The sequence below is a fragment of the Triplophysa rosa genome, linkage group LG3, assembly GCF_024868665.1.
Source record: "Triplophysa rosa linkage group LG3, Trosa_1v2, whole genome shotgun sequence".
Taxonomy (NCBI): domain Eukaryota; kingdom Metazoa; phylum Chordata; class Actinopteri; order Cypriniformes; family Nemacheilidae; genus Triplophysa; species Triplophysa rosa.
In genome coordinates, this window is record NC_079892.1 from 2,382,721 (window position 1) to 2,401,152 (window position 18,432).

The 18,432-nt window shown below is 40.7% G+C and overlaps 4 protein-coding genes across 9 annotated transcripts; 3 read left to right on the plus strand and 1 right to left on the minus strand.

Moving 5' to 3' along the window:
* The first annotated feature begins 2,209 nt into the window (after positions 1-2,209).
* ccdc34 (coiled-coil domain containing 34) lies at positions 2,210-4,509 on the plus strand. 2 transcript variants are annotated; one of them, XM_057329733.1, is made up of 7 exons: positions 2,210-2,321; positions 2,629-2,887; positions 2,982-3,102; positions 3,231-3,338; positions 3,474-3,632; positions 3,725-3,851; positions 3,922-4,509. In XM_057329733.1, the coding sequence occupies exons 2-7, from the start codon at positions 2,637-2,639 to the stop codon at positions 4,122-4,124; spliced, it is 969 nt and encodes a 322-aa protein (XP_057185716.1). In that variant the 5' UTR covers positions 2,210-2,321; positions 2,629-2,636; the 3' UTR covers positions 4,125-4,509. The 2 variants fall into 2 exon arrangements, with proteins under 2 accessions (XP_057185716.1, XP_057185717.1); XM_057329734.1 differs by having other exon boundaries at positions 2,220-2,321; positions 2,612-2,887.
* Positions 4,510-4,867: 358 nt separating this feature from the next.
* Positions 4,868-9,170, plus strand: LOC130551808 (ras-related protein Rab-19). 4 transcript variants are annotated; one of them, XM_057329743.1, is made up of 6 exons: positions 4,868-6,040; positions 7,160-7,215; positions 7,414-7,500; positions 7,721-7,909; positions 8,554-8,737; positions 8,841-9,170. In XM_057329743.1, the coding sequence occupies exons 3-6, from the start codon at positions 7,450-7,452 to the stop codon at positions 9,116-9,118; spliced, it is 702 nt and encodes a 233-aa protein (XP_057185726.1). In that variant the 5' UTR covers positions 4,868-6,040; positions 7,160-7,215; positions 7,414-7,449; the 3' UTR covers positions 9,119-9,170. The 4 variants fall into 4 exon arrangements, with proteins under 4 accessions (XP_057185726.1, XP_057185724.1, XP_057185725.1 ...); XM_057329741.1 differs by having other exon boundaries at positions 7,160-7,500; XM_057329742.1 differs by lacking the exon at positions 7,160-7,215.
* A 115-nt stretch (positions 9,171-9,285) lies between these two features.
* On the minus strand, positions 9,286-14,040 carry hdhd5 (haloacid dehalogenase like hydrolase domain containing 5). Its single transcript, XM_057329720.1, has 8 exons — positions 13,918-14,040; positions 13,163-13,366; positions 12,963-13,075; positions 12,596-12,689; positions 12,486-12,519; positions 12,234-12,408; positions 11,937-12,125; positions 9,286-11,777 (listed from the first exon to the last, which is right to left on the minus strand). The coding sequence occupies exons 1-8, from the start codon at positions 14,035-14,037 to the stop codon at positions 11,381-11,383; spliced, it is 1,326 nt and encodes a 441-aa protein (XP_057185703.1). The 5' UTR covers positions 14,038-14,040; the 3' UTR covers positions 9,286-11,380.
* A 250-nt stretch (positions 14,041-14,290) lies between these two features.
* On the plus strand, positions 14,291-17,890 carry ccdc77 (coiled-coil domain containing 77). Of its 2 annotated transcripts, none has more exons than XM_057329714.1 (12): positions 14,291-14,404; positions 15,033-15,083; positions 15,419-15,605; positions 15,836-15,978; positions 16,059-16,155; positions 16,239-16,323; positions 16,420-16,502; positions 16,598-16,746; positions 16,825-17,071; positions 17,272-17,397; positions 17,483-17,635; positions 17,742-17,890. In XM_057329714.1, the coding sequence occupies exons 1-12, from the start codon at positions 14,307-14,309 to the stop codon at positions 17,883-17,885; spliced, it is 1,563 nt and encodes a 520-aa protein (XP_057185697.1). In that variant the 5' UTR covers positions 14,291-14,306; the 3' UTR covers positions 17,886-17,890. The 2 variants fall into 2 exon arrangements, with proteins under 2 accessions (XP_057185697.1, XP_057185699.1); XM_057329716.1 differs by having other exon boundaries at positions 15,446-15,605.
* Positions 17,891-18,432: the final 542 nt, after the last annotated feature.

The following is an 18,432-nucleotide window of genomic DNA, read 5'->3' on the forward strand; positions in this document are numbered from 1 at the left end:
GAAAGAAGACATTTTCACGTGATAGTGTGTGCTGAGAAGGATACAGAAGAGAAGATGTCTTTACATCACGGTGCTCCTGCAGACATTCTCTGTCAGAAGTTTAACCCCAGTCGTGGAGAAACTCTTCAAGTGTTTAAGAACATACAAAACAAATCATACAAATTGAGCTGTACAATGATTTTGGATACCAATGTGTCCCTAGACATTATTCCAGATGTGCTGAGAAGCAGAGTCGTGAATAATGGATCTTTAATTCATTTCTCAGATGTGTCAGCCGTTGATTCTGGACTTTACAGCTGCGTGGTTTGGAGGGACAATCAATGTCAGAACGTCAAAGAAACTTCACTGGATGTTAAAAATCAAGACATCTTCTTGGAACCAAAACAGAGTTTCACTTTGTCGTGTCTTGCTAAAGATGTAAAACCAGAGTCAATGTTAGCTTGGTGGTACCCTGTCGGACTTAACCTGCCTGGATTAAAGAGCGAATATGACCAATCTGAAATGTTGAATGACACACAGACTGGTAATTACTCTCTGGTCATACCTCACGTCACGCTGAACCACACTGGAACATACACCTGTAGGGCAGGCCAGAAATATTATAATGTGGTCAACATTTTTGTTTGCTCCGATCTTGAACCCATCAATATGACATTCTCTTTGGGTGACGTGGCCTACCTGAAATGTCACCCGCACCTCACAGAGACTCTCAGAGTACAGTGGTATCGGGAATACGATCAAAGCTCCAAATATCTTCTGACGGACACTCACGGTGGATTCGTAAATGAGAAAATGAAGAACCGGCTGATGGCATCCAACGCTCAAAGCTACATAACCATTTTAGAGCTTTTGATTACGGATGGTGGCTCGTATTGGTGCAGGGTCTGGGGAATACGTGATGTTAAACGAGGGTTGTGTTTCAAGCGAAGAGTCCACTTGACATACGTGGGAGATTATGAGGGCACTTTTTACATGGTGTATGCCTCACTGATGGCCAGCATGCTCTTAGGTATGATTATTACTGTGGTGTGCGTGACTGTATTAAGCAGGAAGAGACGCCCGCCAGTTTGATGGTGATGGGTACAACTCGTGCTTGGAGAAACATGTCAATCGCAAAGCTTATTGCAAAGATTTTTCTCAATCTGCAGTGCAAAGGTAAACAAAGACCACATTGAAAATGTAGATTTTCCATTAAAACCAGAAAACAGAGTATGTTTTAAATAAAGAAATGTATTTTTAAATCAAGAAAGGTTATGACAAAATGAAAAAAAAAGGTAATTAAAACTGTTAATGTAACGGTTATTATTTGATTATTTAACTACTTACAAAAGGTTGAAGAACATTCTCAAATCATGATGCATGAAGACATTTCTCAAATTTGTATAAATTCTTCAATTGTTTAATAAAAAAATGTTATGCTTACTAACATGTCATTTACATTTTCCATTAGGTTAAATTAAATGTTAAAAATTAAAAATTAAAGCATAACAGAAGTATTTTACTGTTGGTCACATCTTTCGGGTATATTTTGTGTTGTTTACTGCTGTTTCAAACACATATTATATAGCAACATTTCAGCTGAATATTGTTTTTAAATATATATTTGTGTTTATTACCTGGCTTGTATTGCGTGCTTGTGTCTAAATTCAAATGTAACCCAATAAAGGTTTGTCTTTTTCAAACATCTATCAGGGATCTCGTGCAATTTATGTTCAGCGCCAACAATAATAAATACACAACAACACCAGTAAAAGTAATGCAAAAAAAAAAGGAAAAAGTTTCTTTCTTCGACAACTACACGCTGAAAAAATTGAACTTTTTGCTCACTTTTTTTTCAAAATACATCCGCTTGCGGCGGTAACAAAGTGACACCACAGTGCTTCTTTTTGCGCATGCGCAACTTAATAGCCAGTAAATAAATTAAGACAATAAAACACCGATCCAAATGAATGAAAACGAATTAAAATGTATTTTAATTTTTACATTATTTCACATTTTTCTGTAAATACTTTGTCTTACTTGATTTGGTATTCTATATCGACATACGGCGATATATTTAATGTTTACATTATTAAATGGTTACGTAAATCAAAACTGAACCAATAAAACGATCAACACAGGCTTTGGGACGCGTCGTTGCTAGGAGACGAGACATCCGTTATCCGCGTGCTTGGCGACCAATGATTTGACGCATTGTTGACGCGTCAGGGGGCGGGGTCACGCAGTGGAGGTGGGGTTGTACGAAGGAAGCTGCTCGTGAAGCACATCGAGCAAAACAAAAGCGATTAAACGAAACATTTTGCGACCACATTTATCTGCTGGTGAGTTTGTTACGGTTGATTTGTTCTAATATAAATGTTGTTTAAATCAATCGATCCCGTTTAAAGTCTGTAGAAACGCGCAGCTGCGATTTAAACTGAAAAGTTCTGCATCAGTTTGGGTCTCCTAAAACTCCTTATAGATCAGTTCTGAATTTGCCTGCAGTATTATAACTAACTTCTATTAATAGGTTTTAACTTATTAAGATAAGTTTTAACATGACTGCAGGTTTTAACATGACCTCGTTTAGTACATTACGTAAACTGCAAAGCAGACTGTTCATGTTCAACAGATGCTCTGTGTCCCCAGGTTTGCTGATGATGTCAGGTTTTGCGTCTTCTTCCTCCAAGAGTTTAACTTCCACTCCGCTCAAATCCAAACCCAGCGTCCTGCAGCGCAGCAGAAGTGTAGAATCCACAGGTGACTCCACCTCCTCTCTGCTGTCACCCATCTATCATGACAGCTTTGAGCTATCAGAAGATGAACCAGACCACCATCACGCTCAGCCCGCTAACAACAACAAAACCGTCACGTTACGGGAAGATGTTGCACCTGGAGAGGGATCCAGGTGAGCTGCACTGCGGAGATGTTTCGCTTGAATTCAAATCTCCATCACGCTAGTGTCCCGTCCTTTCATCTATAGTCGTAACATTTGTTTTCAGGGATGAATCTGGTACGGCGGACAGGTCTTCTGATGCACAGTTCATGCTGGGTGCCTGGGAGCAGTGGCTCGTGGATAAAGCCCGAGAGGATCGTGTCAGAAAGCAACAGAAAGCTCTGGAGGTCTAATAGTGTTTTCTAGTATTTCTAGTCACGACAACAACGACACAGAGCCACAGACAGACATTCATTGTTTTATCTCTGTTTTTACATCATCGTTTTCATCTTTCTGTGACGTTGATGTTTTTCAGGATCTGGCACTGAAGGAAAAGCAGGAACGAGAGAAAACCCATCAGCTGAAGAAGAAAGTCGCCAGCGATGGGAAAATTCAAGAATGGCTGCAAATGAAACGAGAGCAGGTGCCTAAATCTCATAGATGCTTTGGTTTTGTAACTATGTACACGATTCAAGCTTGTGTACATAACGCTGATGTCAGAATGATGTTTAGGTGTCTTGAAGGCTACTGGGATGAATGTACTGTGTTTTGTCTTCAGGAAAAGAACAAAAGCATTTCCAAGGAGTTCCAGAAAAGCAAAGAACAGCTTCAAGAGGAGAAAAGACGTGCAGGCATTGAAGTCAAAGCCCGGGAGAAATACAAAGAGTGGCTGAGACAAAAGAAACAGGAGGAAATGGAGAGGAAGCTGAAAGAGAAGGTTTGACCTTTTCTCCAACTGACTTTGTCTGTTTTTTATAGAATAATTCAAGTGAATACATGCTGATTTTTGGTTAACTCGTCCATTGAAAGGAGGAAGCCGCCCGGAGAGAAATGGAAGAGCAGGAGCGTAAAAAACAGGCGGATGAGAGCTTTAAAGAATGGCTGGAGTCGATAAAAACTAAAGGAAAAGTGAGTCGACAGTCTTCATGCTCGGCCGGTGAGTAGAGAACTGCGTAACCAACAAATGGATTCTATGTCAGATTTGAAGGTTTGCATTTTGCTTGCAGGCAACTATAACAACGTGAATTATCCATCGCCAAGCTTCGTAAACCCCATTCCGTGGAAGCCCATTCACATCCCCAAGCAGGACAGAACGCCTAAGAAGAGTTTGGGATGTAAGAAAACATCTGGACCGCCAAAAAGCCAGTCGACCCCCTGTCTCACCTACAGACCTAAAGACACTCTCAGCTTTGCTTGCAAAAGACGGTGACGTTGGCATCTGCTGGTCTGAGATCAGTGTTGGACAAAAACAGATCAAACTCAAGATGAGTCAATTGAATATTTCTGCAGGTATTTATGAAGTGTATTCGGATGAGCTACTAGCTCGACGATACAGAATCCACATGTTATACAGGACGTGTTGGATCCATCCAGAGGCGGATTTGTAAATCTGCAGGTTTGATGTTCCTTGTGGATCTCATTGTTTAGGCCTTTGGCAAAGTTATCACAAATGACACATTCTGGTGGCATATTTTCACATTCCATACTTGCTATTTGTGGATTTAACAAATTTTTGGTTGAGTGTGAACCGTATTGTTTTTGTACAGTTTTTCTCTTTCAATAAAAGATATTTGGAAGTGTTATGCATTTAGATGGATGACCTCATTTTAATGGAAAGACTTAAAATTGGCATGAAACAGATGTTGAAATGTTGTTGTCTTCCTTATCGTGTCAATCAGTTTTTGATTGATCGGCTCATAGGAGGTTGGAAGCCTGCCAATGGACAGTCAATAAAGTCCCGCCTTTGTGCCCTAGCCCGGGGAAGGTTGATTTTTATGATAATAGATTATAAATCATTTATAAGAAACACTCCAATATTCCATAAGAATAGAATTGTTCAATCATTTTAAAGTTTGAAAGTCACATGACCTCTCAGATCACTAAAGCAATGCCCTGGCGAACAACTCTCGTGTTATCTTCAGATGACGTAAAGGTCTAGTTGTTGACGTGTGTGTCAAAATGGGGTCGGGGCAGACTTGGAAGTGAGACTGTACGAAGGAACATTTTTTGGTCCCCATGAGGAAACAAGTTTATAAATCATACAGAATTCACTTTTGTGAAAATGTAAAAGAGCAGACAGTTGTGTGTGATTGTTAGAGTTAGGGGTAGGGAATATGATATACAGTTTGTACAGTTTAAAACAATTGCGTCTATGGAATGTCCCCATAAAACATGGAAACCCAACATGCGTGTGTGTGCTTGTGTGAGAGTGTGTGTGCGTGCGATGCGAGGGAGGGAGTGAGTGAGTGAGTGCGTGTTATGCCCCTTTCCAAGGATCGCCACCTTGACGTGGTGGAAAGGCTTGTGTGTTCCAGTAATCCCAAGAGTAAATCAGTCTGGAGTGTTTCACTTCAGATTGGCATGTTTACGGGTGAGGTTCCAGACTAAGAGCGATCCGAATGGTTATCAACAGAACAAGACATACAAGTGAGAGAGTTGTGTGTGCTTGTGGGATAGATGGATGGATGGACGAACAGAGTATGACTGATAGAATGATTTTTAAGTTTAAAAGTCAATAAAGTCTCGCCCTCGGGCTCTAGCCAGGGAAAGATTGATGTTTTTTTGATGAAAGATTATGCGGCTATTTGAATAAAAAAAATGACACTGATAAATCATTTTTAAGAAACACTTCAATATTCATACGAACAACAATAGCATTGTGAGTAAAATTCATTATTTAAACGAAGCCTAATTTAAAGTTGAAAAGTCACATGACCTCTCAGATCACTAAAGCAATGCCCTGACAAGCAGCACTCGTGTTATCTTCAGATGATGTAAAGGTCTAGTTATACGTTGATGTATGTCAAAACAAGCCGCTGTTGTGTTGATGGTGATAGAACATTTAAGGAGTTGAATGGCCAGAGTTATTATTCAGCTAATCTGCATTTCCCCAACTGTGGAGTCATCAGACACAAAAGACCTCTGACCTCCAGACCGGGCCCGGAGCCAAATGTGGTCCTGACACAGACGTGTGTATTGTCAGATGTCAAGCTGTGCCTTGTCGTTCCTTCAGTGGGTGACGTGATTCTGCGTGTGTGTGTGGGACGGGGCTCATGCATTTACAACTGTGCTGTATGTTTACTGTACACACTACTGTAGATTTGACTTTGCGGGAGCAGAAATACTGTAAGTTTGACTAAAAAACATTTCTATTATCTCTGTAGAAATACAAGGTGCGTTTAATAATGAAAAATGTTTCCAGGTCATTGTTGTCTCTTACAAAAAAGTGTGTTATTAGTGTACGTTTTTCAACTAAAAATGAAGTTTCAGTCGATTTATGTACTTCTCATAAATATATGCAAAATTACACGTTTCTGTATACTGACAGAAAACTAGTATTTGGTCTATCTTGTACTCAACCTTTGAATGGACATATACTCAAAGTATGATAACGTATTGTATACTCGTATACTTGGCTTGTAGTTGTGTTTACTCTTGATTGAGTAGCCTATTACATACTTTTTCCACACAGTTTTCCATACTGTCTGTGTCTCATAAACTGACATGTTTAAATAGTAATAATATAATATATAAAATAATGTATAAATAATAAACTAAAAGTATTAGGTAAAGTTTACTTAAATAACTTTTGGAACAAGTTAAAACTGAAGTTTACTCTCAGTAAACGTTTGTATTTTGAAGTCTAAAGTTTCAAAGTATGCTTTCAGAAGTATTCAACTTATAAACTATCAGCATACCTATAAGTTTACTTGTTTTTTGTTTGTACTGCGACTATACTACGTGTTTGTAAACTAAGTATGTGTGCAACATTTACTACGGATAGACCCAACTTGCGGTACACTTTTACAAACTAAAAAGTACGCCACTTTTATTTTAGTAAAATAAATTTATTTATTCATTTATTTCTTAGATATTATTTATTATAATGATCTTGCTTGGTCTATAAACACCATGCACTGTGCTGTGTTTTACCTTTCTGTGTTTTTCTTATTTGCTCCTGTAAAGCTGCTTTGGAACAATGCACATTGTGAAAAGCGCTATATAAATAAAATTGAATTGAATTGAATTTAGTCCCAACTAATACTGAAAGGGTACGCTATACTACTACTACATTGATATTACTTTAGAAATTATACAAAAAATGTATTTAAACTTAACTAAAGTTTACTTAATAAGTAAGGGGTTTCTGTAGCGAGTTGTGTCAAGGAGGTAAGTTACAGGCTGGCAGTCAGACTGATTACCTGATTTGGGATCTGTATTAATCATTCGTTGTCTTTGTTCCAGATATATCAGATCTGATCTGGGTTTGAATGCATTAGTTCGGGAAGGTGTGAGTCTGAGTGAGTTGTGTTTATATCCTGTTCTACTGAGCAAAGGTCACCCCTCTGCTTTCACTTCGTGGTGTTGAACTCTGTAAGACATGGAACTGACGTGTTAAACTCGTCTGTTTTTACTCCCCGATCAGGTTAGACGGAGAAGGAGGCCAAGCCTCCCAAGTGTGCAGTGCGAACGTCTCGTAATGTTTTCTCTCTCAACAGATCGCTGTATTGACAAACAAACTGCAGTTCCCAGAGATGCCGTGGTGCAGGTGGGCCGGGAACTGGACGTCCCACCTCCAGACGCAGGTAGACGGGCGTGACTGTTTGCCTTTGAGGCACTCGAGTCAAGGGTGGAGGAAAGTTGTGTGAATTCAGTGTCAACTTGCCGCCAAGCAGTTTGGCGATATATTTGGAGACGGGCTGTTACAGATATGGATGAAAAGCCACTGAACCTTTAATGTTGTGCTGTTTTGGGATTTATGATTTATGAGAAGACGATCCAGAAGTATTTATTACAGAAATGCAGTCCGCAGGTGAAGAAGCTGAGGATTGCTGTGACTATCTGTTCAAGATCGTTCTGATCGGTGACAGCAACGTGGGAAAGACCTGCGTCGTCCACAGCTTCAGGTCTGGAGTCTTCAGTGAAGGCCAACACAACACCATCGGCGTGGACTTCACCGTTCGCACCATAGACATTGATGGCAAAAAAGTGAAGGTGAAGGCACTTTTTCCTTTTTAGACAATGTTCTTTAAAGAGATAAAACCCCCAAATAAAATTCTGTTATCATTTATTCACCCTCACGTCATTGAAAAATTGTATATGACTCTTTCATCTGTAGAACACAAAAGAAGATATTTTGAGAAATGGTTTTGTGTTCATACAAGGGAATTCCAAAAGTTACCAATTTTTCAAGTCAAACAGGTTTGAAATGACACGAGGGACAGAATTTTCACTATAAAACGGTCAGTTCTGGTCCTTGATTCTGATTGGCTTAGCCGAGTTCTAAGCCGTTATAAAATACCCGATTATAAAACGGTCAGTTCTGGTCCTTGATTCTGATTGGCTTAGCCGAGTTCTAAGCCGTTATAAAATACCCCGATTTATAATGGCTGACAGCAATACATAGCCTAAATATCACTTTATTTACTTTATTTTATGAAACCTTGCTACACAAATTGAATAACCATTTTATAAAAGCAGTAAAACTCCACTTCGCGGCGTGCCACAACGCCCTTAGCTGTTATAAAATGCACTGTAACCCACTGCTTCTAGGGGCTTATTGCTTTATTTTTGGGTGAACGATCCCTTTCAAGTCCAAAAATATATATTCAGGAAATCTGTGGCACTTGTGAAAGCAGATGCAGGTGTGGGACACGGCGGGACAGGAGCGTTTTCGAACCATCACTCAAAGTTACTACAGAAGTGCCCACGGTGCCATGATCGCCTACGACCTCACCCGACGACCCACTTTCGACTCCCTTCCTGACTGGATACAGGGCGTGGAGCAGTACGGAGCCGCCAATGCCGTCTTTGTTCTGATAGGTCAGAGGATTTTTTCATTTAGTTCTTTTTTGGATTTAGTTCTTACTTTCCAATGCAGACAAGAACGTATAATCTTTATAATCGTTTTGTTTTTGTTCTGCAGGGAATAAGTGTGACCTGGAGTCTCAGCGGCAGGTGTTGTTCGAGGACGCGTGCACTCTAGCGGAGCAGAAAGCGGCGCTGGCGGCGCTGGAGACGTCCGCCAAACATCACCACAACATCGAGGAAGCCTTCGAACTGATGGCTCGGGAACTCATAGTGAGACACGGCGGCATCGTCCATCAGGACAACCAATCAGATTCACCCATCGTTTTCTTACACTCCGATTCTCATCCAGTAGATGAAGGGCGGCATCCAGAGAAGAAGTCATGTGACTGCTGATGGACAAGTTATATTTCTGACGAGTCTGGTTTGAGATCGCTGGAAAACAAGGATACCAGTTTGAACTACTACACTGGGATCGAACGATAAGGACGCTGGCTCACAATACAGATTTGTCATGATACATATGAACAATTTCTTGAAAAAGTGGAAGGCACCAAACACAATCTGGCAACTTAATTGCGTTTAATGAAATAACTCTGTAAACATGTATACAAGAACAACATGACAGTTTTGGGACATTTATTCTGCAATATGTCGTACACAATGTAGACTTGGTAAAAACAGTAAATTCAATAAATCTTTTCTTTGTTTTTTAAAACACAAAACTGTAAATTTATAGGGTTAGGTGTGTATTGAGCAATATTTTTATTATACCAACACAATCACTTCGTAACTATTTTACAAGGTGGCTAATTCATATTAATTCATACGATCTAGCTGCACGTTTTTGTATGACTCACAATCACACAAATTAATATAAATTAGCCACATCCTAAAAAAGTTACTTTTTTAGACTTTCTTTCTTCTGCAAAACACAAAAGAAGATATTTTGATAAATGTTGGTAACCAAAAACCGTTGGTCCCCATTGACTTCTATTCTATGGACACAAAACCAATGCCAAAGTCCAAATGGGGACCAACATTTTCCAAAATATTTTCTTTTGTGTTCTGCAAAAGTCATACAGGTCTAAAATGACAAGATGGTTTGTAAATAATGGCAGAATTTTCATTTTGAAGGTGAACTATTCCCGTGTTAAAATAGATATTTAACAATAACAAACGAATACATCACACAGGTTATGAACCGTTTACACACACAAACTTGTGTGTCAAAACAGATGGAGTGATACAGCGCTCACATGAGGGCGAGACAGAAAATTCATAGTTGGGCGATGTACAGTGTAACTCAGCTAGACCTGACACGACAATCAAACACAAATATAGTTCTGTGTAAACGGTACAATGTGTCCTATAAACCTAGTGATCCAATTTAGATGATTCAAGACTCGTTTGCAGAAAGAACTACTGTGACACATACTTTAAGTCCTTTAAGTTAAGAAACACACATAAGTCCTTCTTGCAATGGCATTGGGTTGTTTCTTCATTAACTAATATGGCTTCACGGATGACTGTCTTTCATTGCTTTCAGAGTTTATGCCCATGAATTATTACGACTTGTTGAAAGTCACATGAAGTTCCTGTAATGCTCTGTTTTTGAGCCGATGGCAACAGTGTAAACCCATAACTCTAATTCCTACAGTGCATGAAGGAAAATAGTTTTCAATTGATTCAACGAGACAATTTACAAACAAATAGTTTCACGAACCGTTTACGCAAACATTAAGTAAAAAAGAAAGCTGGGTTGTTTCAACCCATGATTGGGTCAAATATCGACGGGCTGTTCAACGACTAATTGCGATTAATCGCATCCAGAATAAAAGTTCGTGTTTACACTACAAATACAAAATTAATATGCACAGTACACAGACATACAGTATATTATAAACACATACATGTATATATTTAAAAATGATTAAATGTTTATATATCATTGAAATGATATATAAATATAAATGTATACATCAAGTATTTCCTAAATATATACATGTTTGTTTATGTGTTTATAAATGTACGGCGCACATATATTATTATGTAAACACAAACTTTTATTCTGGATGCGATTAATCGCGATTAATCGTTGAACAGCCCTAAGACAGGTTCATTATTTCTAGGTTAATTTAACCCAAGACGTGGGTTTTGCTGAAACATTTCAGCACTTTCTGTACAAATGACGCATGTGAATCAGTCTGCGGCATCTGAAGGCATCATTTGGGATGAAGCCTAATATCGCATCTCGCATTTGAGATTGTCAACACTGGAAGTGTCAAAGCTGTATGTCATAAGTAGGTTTACTAACCACCGACCAAAACTTTTTGATCAATTTAAATCTAAAATTTTCTTTGAGAATTAGTTGGCAATTTGGCATAAAAATTCTTGAAATGTTAAAATTGCTATAAACATAAATACATACGATAAAAACTAAATTTGATTTAAAAACCCAGAGACTAAATCACAGATTTGATGTCAAGATCAAAAGTTATACAAATAATTACTAACAAAAAATCTTTTTTCAAAAGAAAACCGTTTCATTTCAGATAAATAGGGATATGGGAAAGCGAACAGCAAACTCTGACGCTTCTAATGTTTGACAGGCACATCAATTATATTTCGTTTTGACGTCACCTCGCACAACCGGATCTATTCCAGAGGCCAACCTTCTAACTGAAAAACCAGCTCCACACCTTCCCGAACGTCCTGGACCACGAAGGACGGTTGTGTGAGGCTGGGGTCAAAGCAGAAGTCCCTGTGACCGTGGAAAATCTGCTGCTCCGTGACCGTCTGCTCGGGGTCGGAGGGTAAGTCCTGCTGATCGTGGTTGTAGACACCCGTGCAGACCAGGATGGAGCTGCAGCCCTCGGGCAGACGATGCTCGAACGATCCTCCGACCGACACCTCTCCAGAACGTTTGGCATCGTCGAACACTTCATACGGGATGTCTCCGACGTGTGCTTGCGCTTGGGCACGGGTGCAATTTATGGCTTTGAGGTAGCGGTTGTAGAGGTTTGCACCGTATATGTCTGCCATCGGGTTGTCACTATGAGAGAAACACGAACGTCAGTGGAGCAAAACTTTGGAATAATTAGGGCCTTGTTTAATGTACAATCTGGTTTGAAACATCTCGCATACACATCGACTGACCCAAGACAAACACTTCCCATGAGCGTAACCAATCAGACGTTAAATAAAGACTCACCCAATGGCGTAAAGTCTTTCTACAGGTTGGGTCCAGCCCAGATTCTCCGCCTGTTGTCTGATGAGAAGCTCGGCGTAGTTATAAGTCACAACACTGGGTTTCCCAATAAGAGCTTCGTATTTCAGCTCACAGCCGGTTATCTTCTTATAGATGTTCTCCAGACAGACGAGAAACATGCCGTGACCGAATCTAATGGTCAGAAATATCAGTCCGCATTACTCGCTTCAATTCAAATAGTACGTTTATAAACATCCGTGTACGGGTGGTCAAAAAAGTTCGTTTAAAGTCAACGCTAACCTCGGGTTCTTCGCCTCGGCCATCCACAGCAGATCCATGTTGCAGGCCAGTACGGGGATGTGCGGGTAATGCGGTGATGTCACAGGGTTCCCTGGCCTCCCATTGGACAAGAGCACATCGGTAATCAGTTGTAAGTTGGTCTCCCATCTGATAGGCTCACCGAACAGCACGACAGCTGTAACATGAAGAAGGCGTAATACGGATGAATAAGACAAAAACCCATTAGAAAGAAAGCAGAGGATTGAAACTTACCTTCAATTGGTGGTAAATCCTTGGACGGAGGGATCTGTGAAATAATGAAGAGGAGTTGGTTTTGAGGATTTGAACAAAGCCCTAAGTGAACACTACTTGTCTCTACTCACAATCTCTTTGGGTCTGCGATTGTGATCCACCATGTCCAGGAGAGGATACGCCTCCCGTAGCGTGTCAATGGTCACAACGTTCTTAAAACCTACACTGGAGTTTAGTTAGTCAAGAACACGTATTTTCAGGTTGTATAATAAGTTATAAACATCTTCGACGCCAAGGGTGTCGCTCGCTATGCGGTTGCTAGGGTGCTTATCGGCCCAGAAGAGCCCCTGTCTATATTTGGCACAGATCCCGTCCATATAAATCTGTTTTATCGTCCAAAAGGTAAAAATCGTGATCAGCTTCACACACCTGATGCGTTACCATGGCGATCCATCACACCACATTCAACTGTAAAGGCATCGCAGGAGAAAAGGATACTTGTGTGCGACGTCCACGACGGGTCCCTGTCCAGACACCAGGACGCACATGTCGTGAAACTGAGTAAAGACCCGCAGGGGACTGTGAGACAGCATCACCTGCTCCGGTGACACCTGTTGACATCAAAAGCCCGTCCTCGGTTTTGAACTGTTATAAGAGCAAAGGCCACCTGACAAGAGTAAATGTATGTCGACACTCACCTCCACCTCCAGAAGGTGAGAAAGCTGCTCTGCTTTGGTCTGTCTCATGGAGTTCCCCGCGTTCGTCACAAACACCACGGGCACCTTGAAGTTTCCGTTTCCATCCACCAGATTCCTGAAACACTGTTTAGCAGCAGGGATGGGGGTCCGGCCACGTACCAACACTCCATCAATGTCAAAGAGAAGCCCGAATAAGCCGCGGTCCTGTTAACACACGTGACATGTAGTCAGTAGACATCAGACACTTGTGTTCAAAAACAGTTTTACTCAATACAAGATGACCTGACGTTAACATTGACAATGGTGATGATGATGGGTTGAACCTACTACAATCTTTTACAAACCAGTTCAGATGTTTCACAACAATGCCACACCTCCCAAGTGACAAAGTGATTAATTCCTGCTTTAAATAGCACGCCCTTGTAGACTATGTTCTCGTTTTTAGCAAAAGGAAAGTGAAACTTAGGGGTTAACATTACATTGCGAATACAAATCCAGGTGAAAGTTCATGTGTGTCAGTATTTGGGACATATAACGTTATTGCATTTTTGTGACGCTACTGGCTCGCGCAGCCACGAACGCTACCTACTAAGTTTTAGGACACATTTAGGGTCTGTCTAGACTGAAAATACAAACTAACCTTATAAAAAAAGCCTAGTTTTACTACTCTTTCTGATGGCTAGGACGTTTTTATTTCTCTTATGTTTTATTTATAAAGGTTAATTGGTAAATATTATTAATAAACGTCAACTCACTGTGCTGTAGCGGCGCATCGTCTGCGCAGGAGCAGCTGCACGATTCATCATTTTCCTGCTCAATTTCACGCATCTCCACCCGAGCTTAAACATATTCAAACGAGAAAACACCCCCGCCATCTTCGTAAAGTAAAAAAATATAAAACCGATACAGTGTTTCTACTTTGACCTGAGCATAACCCCTCCTACTGCTAACCATAAGCTCACATGCTATCAGCAGCCACCTAACATGTTTTTCTAGTGATACGGGCCACGCAGGAGATCATTGAGTCTGAATCAATCCCTCTGTGGAGCGGTGTTTCACCACAGCGGTGTTTAGAGATGTCAGTGACAGGCGCAAGTCTGACGCCACCCGCGGGGGAAGGGGTTACGATTGCGCATGTCTGCGCATGTTGTGCGCTGCAGGGACGTGCTTTAATACCAGCTCGAGACTTCCGGTTTCTAACCGGCGGCGTGTTTTTAAACTGAAGTGGACGAAAGCCTGCAGGTAACCATATAAATAACATATGTAATAACAAACTAAATATATTTTGTTACAAAAAGCATTACAAATAATTATGATTTTATCGTTAAATATCAGTTTGATGTGTGAGCACGAGCTAATCATTTGAAATGACGAGTGAGCAAGTTAACAACATAAATAAAAAAACACGAAGTTGTTTATTTTAATGTGATTCATTCATTTCTCTTAGGTGAATATTTATGTTTTGATGTACAAGTGAAGTTCTAGAGCTGTTAACGGGGAAGTTAAATATATAACGTAAATGCGCTTTAATAAACCGCTGGTGTGCTTTGTTCGTTTTCATTAACCACCGCAAAGCGTCGCGGTTTACATGGCAACCACAAACGTGTCAAACTCACTGATCTGGTCAAACTGAACACATATGATCACTGAAGTGCTTTATGTGTGTCAAAACATCATATGTGTTATACTGAACACACCTTAACACATGAAAACATGAATCTTCAACATTTTATATTTTCAAGCAGCATCTTTACTTCAGACAGAGTTTGTTAGTTAATGAAATATATTCAGAACTGATTTGCTTTTATTTCGCATTTTTATTTTATTTATCCGTGCAGTGCAGCACATTCAATTCTGATTTTCATTTTAGACTGAAACTAAAGATGCATTCTCCGCCCACAAAGGAGAATCAAAGAGAAAGGTACATGTTTACATTGTGCTATTTACTGGATTATTCAATAATATTATTAATAAAGTATTATATAGTTTGTACTATTCTGTACGTATTTCTTTGTAAAACCTAAACCATAACTACGATAAAACAATTTGTCTCACTTCTATTGTGTCACAAGTTATGTAAGATTACTGTAGAATACTCAATTCTGTCTCTTACAGAAACAATAATGTAGCTTTACGGTACAGGAATAGTGTTCAAAATAATGACCGTATTGATGTATTTGATTACATAGATTTTACACGATATTCCAAGGTTATTCAAAGAATGTCATGGTATTAGTATGGCTCATGTGCGAACAGCCCGTCCCGTCTCTGTGTTGGTGTCAGTCGTGAGTCTCCTCTGCCCTCCATCTCTGAGCGTCTGGCGTACCTGCGGCCGTCCCGGGAGCTGCTGGAGTTCTACAGACAGAAGGTGGCTCAGTTTGATGGAGAACACGAGGATCTGCTGCAGATGCTGGAGAAATACAGAGGCACCGCTGAGGAGCAGGTGGGACATTACGGATGAAAAAACATTGATGTTTGATAATTCATTCATAATATTGAAATAATGCTGACAATATACTGAGCTCACAATTTGATACAGTATTTGTTTTGTCGTAATTTATTGTAATATTGTTACACCCCTAATATTGATTGTAATAAGAGTCATCTCTGCATGTATTGTTTGTTTGCCTGCTGCACATTTGTACAGTATGTAATGCATGCGTATTTCCGCAGCACAAGTTGCAGTGGGAAGTCCGTCAGCGCGAGGAGGAAATCGCGGAGCTCCAGAAAGCTCTCAGTGATATGCAGGTGTATCTCTTCCAGGAGAGAGAGCAAGCGCTCCGTCTGTACGCCGAGAACGACCGGCTGAAAATCAGGTCAGATGTCCAGCATCATCCTCAACCGAGTTCAGATATAAACACAGACTGATGTTTACAGTCTTTATTTATCATCACAGAGAGCTGGAGGACCGGAAGAAGATCCAGCATCTTTTAGCGCTCGTGGGTCCAGATCCGGGCGAGATCACCTATTTTCACCGCGAACCTCCACACAAGGTTTAAAACCTTGGTGTTTTCGTCGCACTTCAGGTGTGTGTAAAGCTGTTCTTGACGTGGTTTGTTTGTCTTCTGGTTCTTAGGTCACTATTCCTCAAAGGAAGATCCAGCCGAGATCACTGGAGGATTCAAAGGTGGCAAAACCTTCAAAGCTTGGATCAGCAAAAGGTTGGATACTCCTCTCTTTTCTTCTCAAACTTTGAGTAGTTTAGGTCACACAGGTAAAGTTAATCAAGTTGCACGTGCTTACGGCATGCACTCCAGGAAGCAGAAAATCATGTAAAGAGGGAAAAGATGCTAGAAGTTCAGAGCAACACAAGCAAGACAACCAGACGTTACTGCTGCAGGTGTGTGTATCCTCAATATTTATATCAGGACTGGTAAAATACATAAAACAAGGAATTGACTGTAATGTTTATGGGTGTTGTTCTCACGTGTCCAGGTGGAGGCGCTGCAGGCTCAGATGGAAGAGCAGACTCGGTTGGCTAAAGAACAGGTGGAGGCACTGCTGGAGGACAGACGCATTCATCTGGAGGAGAGACAGGTGCAGCAGAAGCGTGACCAGGATGGAAGCACAGCCCTCACGGACAAGTGCGTTTAATAACCCATCCGTCCTGTTTTCTGATGTGGCCTAGCCGAGACCCTCATGTTGTCCCTCTGTCCCGTCAGACTCCAGCGCACACAGAACCTTCTGTACGAGAGCACCAAAGACTTCCTGCAGCTGAAGTTTGAGAGTCGAGCTCACGAGAAGGGCTGGATGGTTGAGAAGGACCGTCTGCTGCGTGAGCTGGACTCGTGTCAGGAGAGACTCCGAGCGAGCCGCAGTCATCCCGAGCAGCGGCCTCCATCCGTAGAGCCTCCGTTTCTCACACAGCCCGGCAGAGAGACCAGCCAGACTCGCCGAGAAGAGATCAGGGTCAGACTTCAAACATATGTTTGGTTTTTGTATGAAGCTGTTTTGGGGTCACACGTCAAACACGTGTTCCAAGTTTGACATGACATAGACGCCTGGAAGAGTTTTAAATGGTCATGTAGACTAAAGACTAGATTGACGTCGATTGTAAAAGATGATGTTTAAAGGGAAACGTGTTTAGTGCTTGTTGTTTTTCCCAGTAGGCTTTGCAGGAGGAGCTGAAACAGACTCATAAACTAGCCGACATGTACCGAGAGCAGTGTGTGACGCTAGAGACTGACCTCTCCCAGATCAGAGAACAGGGAGATGTTGGTCGAGAGATATTCAAGGTGCACAAACAAAGAAAGAAATACTTTTATCAACAGTCTTCATTTATGTGTTAAATGATCACGTGGTTGTTGTGTGTGCTTTCAGGAGCGCTCCGATAAGATGGCCAAGCGTCTTCAGCTGATGACTCAACGCTATGAAGCTCTGGAGAAGAGACGTGCCCTGGAGGTCGAGGGGTTTAAGACCGACATCAAACATCTGAGGCAGAAAGTCAAAGATGTGGAGAAACTACTTTTCAAAGTTAGTCATTTCTATTTCATTTAGATCATTGCTCTGCGTTGTTTTCTGTTGTTATTTGGCATGGAGAGATGACTTGTTTGTATCATTATGTGTTTGCTTTCACTAGCTGACGCTCAGCGCGAGTCCTGACAAGAATATGGCGATGCTACAGGAAGTGCGACAGAGCAACAAACGCACGCTCAGAGTCCAGAATGAACTGAAGACCCTAAAAGCAAAAATCTACAAACTGGAGAATGAACTGAAATCCTGAAGCTACCAAGACCACACATCCTTGACAAGATGTCATATCAAATATCTGTTTCTAAGACAGAGAAGATATTCGGTGTGTCTAAATGTACATACTTGCACACAGAAGACAGAATTGTGTTTATTTGTGCTTTTGTTATTTCTATGAGATCAATAAAGGTTGATTGTTTTTTTATTGTTTTGCAAGAAATTCATTATTTTAGACTGATTGGAGAAATACTGAAACGTTTGGAATGGATTACACATGTTGAGGTTCACAAAAAACAAAAGCACACAGGCGAAACCTCTCAAGCACATATTCTGGTGATACTGCACCATCAAACCCCTTTTGTTTTAGTGTTACTAAAATAGACTTTCTTCATTCTCTTCATGAAAAATATGTATTCCCTTTAAATCTTGAGGTGAAAAATAACCTGGCCGTACCTTCATGAGATTCAGTCATAGGTCAAAACGTATCCTGAGCTCATCAGTAGTGACAGTTTTTCGAGAAAAGTCACCAGATCATTGTCTAGTCCCGTTTCATTCAAGTAAAGCATCTGTTTCCGCAAACA

Coding starts and splice junctions, on each gene's coding strand:
- ccdc34 (XM_057329733.1), top strand. CDS start 2,637: ATGATGTCAGGTTTTGCGTCTTCTTCCTCCAAGAGTTTAACTTCCACT. Junction 3,103..3,230: donor AGCAACAGAAAGCTCTGGAG/GTCTAATAGTGT, acceptor GATGTTTTTCAG/GATCTGGCACTGAAGGAAAA. Junction 3,633..3,724: donor AGAGGAAGCTGAAAGAGAAG/GTTTGACCTTTT, acceptor GTCCATTGAAAG/GAGGAAGCCGCCCGGAGAGA.
- LOC130551808 (XM_057329741.1), top strand. CDS start 7,450: ATGCCGTGGTGCAGGTGGGCCGGGAACTGGACGTCCCACCTCCAGACG. Junction 7,501..7,720: donor CGTCCCACCTCCAGACGCAG/GTAGACGGGCGT, acceptor ACAGAAATGCAG/TCCGCAGGTGAAGAAGCTGA. Junction 8,738..8,840: donor TGCCGTCTTTGTTCTGATAG/GTCAGAGGATTT, acceptor TTTGTTCTGCAG/GGAATAAGTGTGACCTGGAG.
- hdhd5 (XM_057329720.1), bottom strand. CDS start 14,037: ATGGCGGGGGTGTTTTCTCGTTTGAATATGTTTAAGCTCGGGTGGAGA. Junction 12,520..12,595: donor ATCGCAGACCCAAAGAGATT/GTGAGTAGAGAC, acceptor ATTATTTCACAG/ATCCCTCCGTCCAAGGATTT. Junction 12,126..12,233: donor GCCGAGGCGAAGAACCCGAG/GTTAGCGTTGAC, acceptor TCTGACCATTAG/ATTCGGTCACGGCATGTTTC.
- ccdc77 (XM_057329714.1), top strand. CDS start 14,307: ATGTTGTGCGCTGCAGGGACGTGCTTTAATACCAGCTCGAGACTTCCG. Junction 16,747..16,824: donor AGCACAGCCCTCACGGACAA/GTGCGTTTAATA, acceptor CTGTCCCGTCAG/ACTCCAGCGCACACAGAACC. Junction 17,636..17,741: donor TGGAGAAACTACTTTTCAAA/GTTAGTCATTTC, acceptor TGCTTTCACTAG/CTGACGCTCAGCGCGAGTCC.